Source organism: Mizuhopecten yessoensis, unplaced genomic scaffold (genome assembly GCF_002113885.1).
Source record: "Mizuhopecten yessoensis strain PY_sf001 unplaced genomic scaffold, ASM211388v2 scaffold716013, whole genome shotgun sequence".
NCBI lineage: Eukaryota > Metazoa > Mollusca > Bivalvia > Pectinida > Pectinidae > Mizuhopecten > Mizuhopecten yessoensis.
In genome coordinates, this window is record NW_018479904.1 from 44745 (window position 1) to 51026 (window position 6282).

A 6282-nucleotide genomic window follows, 5' to 3' on the forward strand; every position below is an offset into this window, starting at 1 on the left:
AATAAAACTGGCGCCAGAAAAAGTACCTGGATTGGGAAGGGAGGGTGGGTAACTTGAAAATTGCAGCCTCAAAATATTTGTCGTCCTCGCTTTCTTCAAACAGTGATTAAAAGGAAGTACCACGATGGTGTCTAATTTGAAATAAAATTAACGGAAGACGGACCGCAATGTCCGGATTAGCGTTTTTATATACGACAGTTATAAAACATGCAAAATTATAACAGGCTTGAATTTTTGACATTAAGATAAATTGCTTGAAAATGAAATTTTAAAACTTATAAAATTTGTTAAAATTTGCTTACATACATGAACATCAGAAGAAAAACATATTTACAAATTAAAAATGCATGAAAATGAAATTTTAAAACTTATTATCAAATAGTCACAAATCAAGAAACACAGGAAATACACTTGAATTTATATTTATTTGGTTTGGCAAGTTATTGTCGTGGTATACAAAATAATTTGGAGTGACCAGTGGGAACACTGAATCACACAAAAAACTTTATAGCAAACTTGAAAATTGAGGTGTGTCAATTTACCTCTGAGCTGAGCTAGAAAAAGGTGATCGCAAATTTATACCAAAAGCTAGATTACTAATCTAGCTCCGCCACCGAAAATATAATCTTGGTGGAGGAAATGCGAGAGAACCTGTTTCAGTCCCTCTTGTAATTGATTTTCAAGCCAATAAAATTCAGTAAACCGCTCGGCAAACTAAGTATATAACCATGGAGACTGACAATGATTTATATATAATTTTGGCCACAACAATAAATGCCCCCAAATACAATAAGTGCAGAAGGACCCATACATGAAAAACACAGCAATTATTAAACTTGATTGTCCAAAGTTGTTACCGACCTTTCCAGTAGGTTTGTTATATGGCAACTACAATCAAGCATCCTTACATATAAAACTACATTTTTTGTATGGGTCCAGCTGCTATATAATTGCATATTTTCGGGTCGGGGCGGCTACTACAGCTTATGGTAATTCAGTAACAGAGGATAAGCTTAAGGCATATGGGCGTTGGTCGTCTGAAGCTTTTCGCACATACATTCGTATACCAAAACATATATTGGATTAAGCAGTTTTCTTAGTAAATAATTCATGATAGATATTAACAATTTTATCTACCATGGCTAAGAAGTCTCAAGTTTTCAGATTCACCACTGAGAAACCATGCTCTGCTTGAGTAACCACTAATTCCCCAACCCTGAAAAAAACATAAAAGGCAAGAGAATAAACCAGACTAAATAGACTCACCTCATACAACGTTTTACATACTCTTGGCAGTGATAGTAACACCCTGGCAAGTACTGAAGGAGTAATTGGCAAGCGAACATCTTTAGAACGCCTTGTCCTATTCAAACCTTGCAATAACTTTGAAACAAAAAGTTCTGTGGTGGGTCCAACAATCCAGATATCCTACATGTATAGGCAATGGCGGACACATATGCCCGAATGGAACTAACTGCAAAACCTATTAGCGATAAATAGGACACAAAATTAATCACATCTGATACGTTGATACCATATTCAGCCCTAAAACCTTCAAACTTCTGCACACTTGCATCATACAACTTTCTGGTGCTGGCTGACAGGGAACTGTCAAGCAGCCTCACACTTTCATTTTGAAGATCAGCTCTTGAAAACTTTCTGGAATTGGAGATGGGTCCCTGTCTGCTTCTGGAGCCAACTGACGGAATCGCTGCCACTGTCGACGAGAAATGCTATCAGCTATACCATTCTCGACACCTGCTACATGCCGAGCTTTAAAATTTATATTGTTCAACATAGCATACAAAACTAACGGCCGCACTAACTGCATGATTCGAGTGGATTTTGATGACTTTTTATTCAAGACTGACACCAGTGCTAAATTATCTGTGAACAATACTATACGCTTATCCTTGAATGAAGTTGACCACAAATGAAAAGCCAAAACTATGGGGGCAAGTTCCAAGAATGTGATGTCCTTCATGATCTCTGTACCTAACCAATGTTCTGGCCATGATAAAAAGGCCCAATGGGGATGGAGGTAGGCTGTTCCACCTTTTGACCCATCGCCACCAGCACTATCCGTGTACAAAGCTAGATCTGGAGATTCAACCCAATCAAGTTCATCAAACCTACAAGTTCCATTAAACAAGTCCAGAAACTTAAGCCAATCTAAAAGGTCCTCCTTAATTTCCTTATTTAACCTAATCAAATAAAAGGATTTTTTAATACCAATCATAGCATCATACATTCGCCGTATGAATGCCCTAGCTGAGGGGATAGCTCTGGCACAAAAAATAATCTTTCCTGCAACTGATTCCAGCTCATGCAGAGAAATATTTTTCTTCCCAAGCATACGAGTAATTAAAACCTTTAATTCTAACAGCTTATCCTGCGGGATTCGAACCACCATCTCAATGGTGTCAATCTCCAAGCCCAAAAATTCTAAAATATAAGTAGGCCCAACTGTTTTATCACCTGCAATGGGTACCCCGAGCACTTTACAAATTTCCGAAAAGCCCGACATGAGAAACACACAATCATTTGTACCATGAGCACCAACAAATATAAAATCATCCAAATAATGATCTAAGGACTCCAAACCTGTTTGATCAATAACTATCCACTGAAGAGCTGTAGAAAGATTTTCAAACAAAGCACATGATACACTACAACCCATAGGTAATGTTTTGTAATAAAATGATAACCCTGCCACCTTGAAACCAAGCAACTCAAAATCCGACGGCTGTACTGGAAGAAGCCGGAAAGCTGATTTGATATCCATCTTTGCTATTAAAGACCCTTTACCTAAGTTTGCAATATTTTCTAACATTTTATCAAAGGGAGAATAATGAACTGTACAAAACTCCCTGTCAATAAAATCATTAACACTACCATTAGACGGGTAAGACAAATGTTGGATAAGACGCATGGATCCATCTTTCTTTGGACATAAGCCAGCTGGCGACAATCTTAGCCGTATTGGTGCTAACAGGAAGGGCCCTGCAATCCTACCTAATATAACCTCTTTTAACACAATCTTCAAGGCCAACAATTCATTACCCAAGATGGATTTTAAGTTTTTACACATGGTTGGCCCCCTAGGGCCAGCATAATTCAACGAGAATCCTTTTGAAAAACCCTTTAACAAAACCTCCCTGTCAACTACATTTGGGTAATTGCTTAAGGCATATTCCAACATCTCAAGTCTTATTGGTGACTGTCCGAGAGACAGTGGCTTGGCCCACCTGGCCCGACTTAGCCAGACTGGTGGTACTGCCTCCCGTATTTCCCGATCTATGAGCTCCTGTGAACCTAGAGGTAGAATAACACCTTATTTAGGGTGATTACCTGAACATTCAATGCAAAAGTGCCCAAATTTACAAAACGACCTTTTACAACTACCTGTGTTGTTGAACTCGTAACACTTCGGTCCAGATTTCATAGTGGCCCTCTGCACATTTACCTTAGGACCCTGCACCTTATTACCAGAATACATGTACATTAACCATAGTTCCTGGTCCAACACCCCCAGTCTATACTTTGGTTTGCTTCCTTCTTAAGCCTTAACTGCACGTCATAATCGTACCAAGTTAAACCACCAACTCTCTTTGNAAGCCTAAACTGCACGTCATAATCGTACCAAGTTAAACCACCAACTCTCTTTGCCCCCAGCCGCACACTATGCATATACTTCAACATCCCTTGTGTTGCTTCTGGGTTAGCCAATACATAAACCGACATATATTTCAAGAATGCATCAGTCCACATATCCAAATCAGTTATTTTGACTCGACTTTTCTTCTCTTTTATTAAAATAGCCCCATCAACCACACAAAACTGTTTATCCTCTGAATTAACCTCCCCTGGCTTTCTAAGCAGGTGACTTAAGTCAACATAATCACCCTTCATAATTTTAGCCCTTACTGCCACATCTATACCCCAATCCAACCTATCTGTGTAACTCATCACTTGCCCAACAGAGTGTGTTAATACAGATGTCACTAAACCTGACTCAGTACCTTGTGCTACCTGCTGCATAATTATGGGGGTGATTCTCTCGATGAGAGACTCGACCATGGCCGTTGAAGGCTCCTGTAGATTGCCCGGGATGACAGCAGGTTCCATCTGGGCCTGGGGCTGTACCACCGGAGGTTGAGGCTGGACGGGAGGCACAACCGGAATCTGTTGGGCATTCCTTGTGTAGGGCAACCCACGACCCCTGGCTTTTCCCCTTGCTCGGCCTTGTCTCGGCATGGCTATGACTCAATAAATGGAAATAATTGTTAATTTTTTTATTTTATTTTTTTGTTTTTTATTTCTCTATGCAGTGTATCGACATATATATTTCATTCATTAATACATTATTATTTTTCAAACTTAATTATCATTAATTTATTCTAATTCAAATTTGATTTTAACTGCCAGCTTTTTTGCTACTCAAATACTCATACGTTGCAAATTTCCCATTCAAAATTCTTAATGCTATGGCAGGGATACCCCGATATTAATACTCAACATATAGCACCTGATTAAAATTCAAATACGCATTTCGAGTAGTTCGTGACAAATACCACAGTATTACCATATCTCCGTAGAGCCATCAGTTATAGTATCGCTACGATAATGTCACTTTGACTCGATCAACCAAACCGTTAACACAATTATCATAGCTTGCGAAAGGATCAAAAAGTTCAAGTATGAATAATACGACATTCGGCAGTATCGGAAACAATATGGCTGCCACGAGGTGAGCACATGGCCCTACACCCAAGCACATTCTGTCTCCAAATAAGCTGTAAAAATTCCGGTATGCACACTTAAGCAATACCTAGAGTGTATCTTTCGACTTACCGCCACCTCAATACCTTTAACCTACCACCTTTGGTATCTTTTACTCCTGCTAACTTGAAAATTGCAGCCTCAAAATATTTGTCGTCCTCGCTTTCTTCAAAAACAGTGATTAAAAGGAAGTACCACGGTGGTGTCTAATTTGAAATAAAATTAACGGAAGACGGACCGCAATGTCCGGATTAGCGTTTTTATATACGACAGTTATAAAACATGCAAAATTATAACAGGCTTGAATTTTTGACATTAAGATAAATTGCTTGAAAATGAAATTTTAAAACTTATAAATTTTGTTAAAATTTGCTTACATACATGAACATCAGAAGAAAAACATATTTATAAATTAAAAATGGTTTTTCAGTCATAAATTTACAGGACAAATCGTTCACTTCTTTGTCAATAAAAAATATAAATGCGGTACAGCATTTAAAACTGGCATGTGTGATATACATCGGGAGTTATTTAATCCACATTATATATCAAGTCATGACTATATATATAAATCCTTATTAATATACACATCAAAATAGGAAATATTAGTTTTACATGTCAATTCAGGGGGGTAATGAGGTTGGTTCACAAGTATATGTATAGCATTTAAAGTCAATGTTTCAGCAATTGAACCGCTCGATAATCAGTTACAACCGCTCGATAATCAGTTACAACCGCTCTATAATCAGTTACAACCGCTCGATAATCAGTTACAACCGCTCGATAATCAGTTACAACCGCTCTATAATCAGTTACAACCGCTCGATAATCAGTTACAACCGCTCGATAATCAGTTACAACCGCTCTATAATCAGTTACAACCGCTCGATAATCAGTTACAACCGCTCGATAATCAGTTACAACCGCTCTATAATCAGTTACAACCGCTCGATAACCAGTTACAACCGCTCGATAATCAGTAACAACCGCTCGATAATCAGTTACAACCGCTCGATAATCAGTTACAACCGCTCGATAATCAGTTACAACCGCTCGATAATCAGTTACAACCGCTCAATAATCAATTACAACCGCTCGATAATCAGTTACAACCACTCGATAATCAGTAACAACTATAACAGTTGTCTTACACTTTCTCGCAGTCTAATGATGTAAATTGTTTCAACTAACGAAAAAAGTCATAATAAAATATAATTAAATTATCTTCAATTATCCTAAACAAGCTGCAATAGTAGGTAGGTACAATTGAAGACTAATTAACGAAAGACGGAATTTACTTCCCCTAGCGCCTGTGACCTTTTTCTATAGCTAGCTTGTAATCACATAAAATATAACAGTGACACACAAAGTATAGTACGCTGGCACACAGCTTATTTATGTCTCCATTACAAAACCTGGCCGTGTACAGTTATCAAGGGAGAGAAAATCGGAAGCAGTCACCCCTTACTACAGTGTTACAAAATAGTTCAGTATATTTGT

The 6282-nt window shown here is 38.1% G+C and overlaps 2 protein-coding genes across 2 annotated transcripts; both read right to left on the reverse strand.

Annotated features, from left to right (window-relative positions):
- Window positions 1-1621: 1621 nt before the first annotated feature.
- On the reverse strand, window positions 1622-3445 carry LOC110441519. Its single transcript, XM_021484691.1, has 3 exons — window positions 3406-3445; window positions 3249-3315; window positions 1622-2204 (listed from the first exon to the last, which is right to left on the reverse strand). The coding sequence occupies exons 1-3, from the start codon at window positions 3443-3445 to the stop codon at window positions 1622-1624; spliced, it is 690 nt and encodes a 229-aa protein (XP_021340366.1).
- Window positions 3312-5101, reverse strand: LOC110441520. The gene is made up of 3 exons (XM_021484692.1): window positions 4855-5101; window positions 3620-4259; window positions 3312-3565 (listed from the first exon to the last, which is right to left on the reverse strand). The coding sequence occupies exons 2-3, from the start codon at window positions 4255-4257 to the stop codon at window positions 3505-3507; spliced, it is 699 nt and encodes a 232-aa protein (XP_021340367.1). The 5' UTR covers window positions 4258-4259; window positions 4855-5101; the 3' UTR covers window positions 3312-3504.
- Window positions 5102-6282: the final 1181 nt, after the last annotated feature.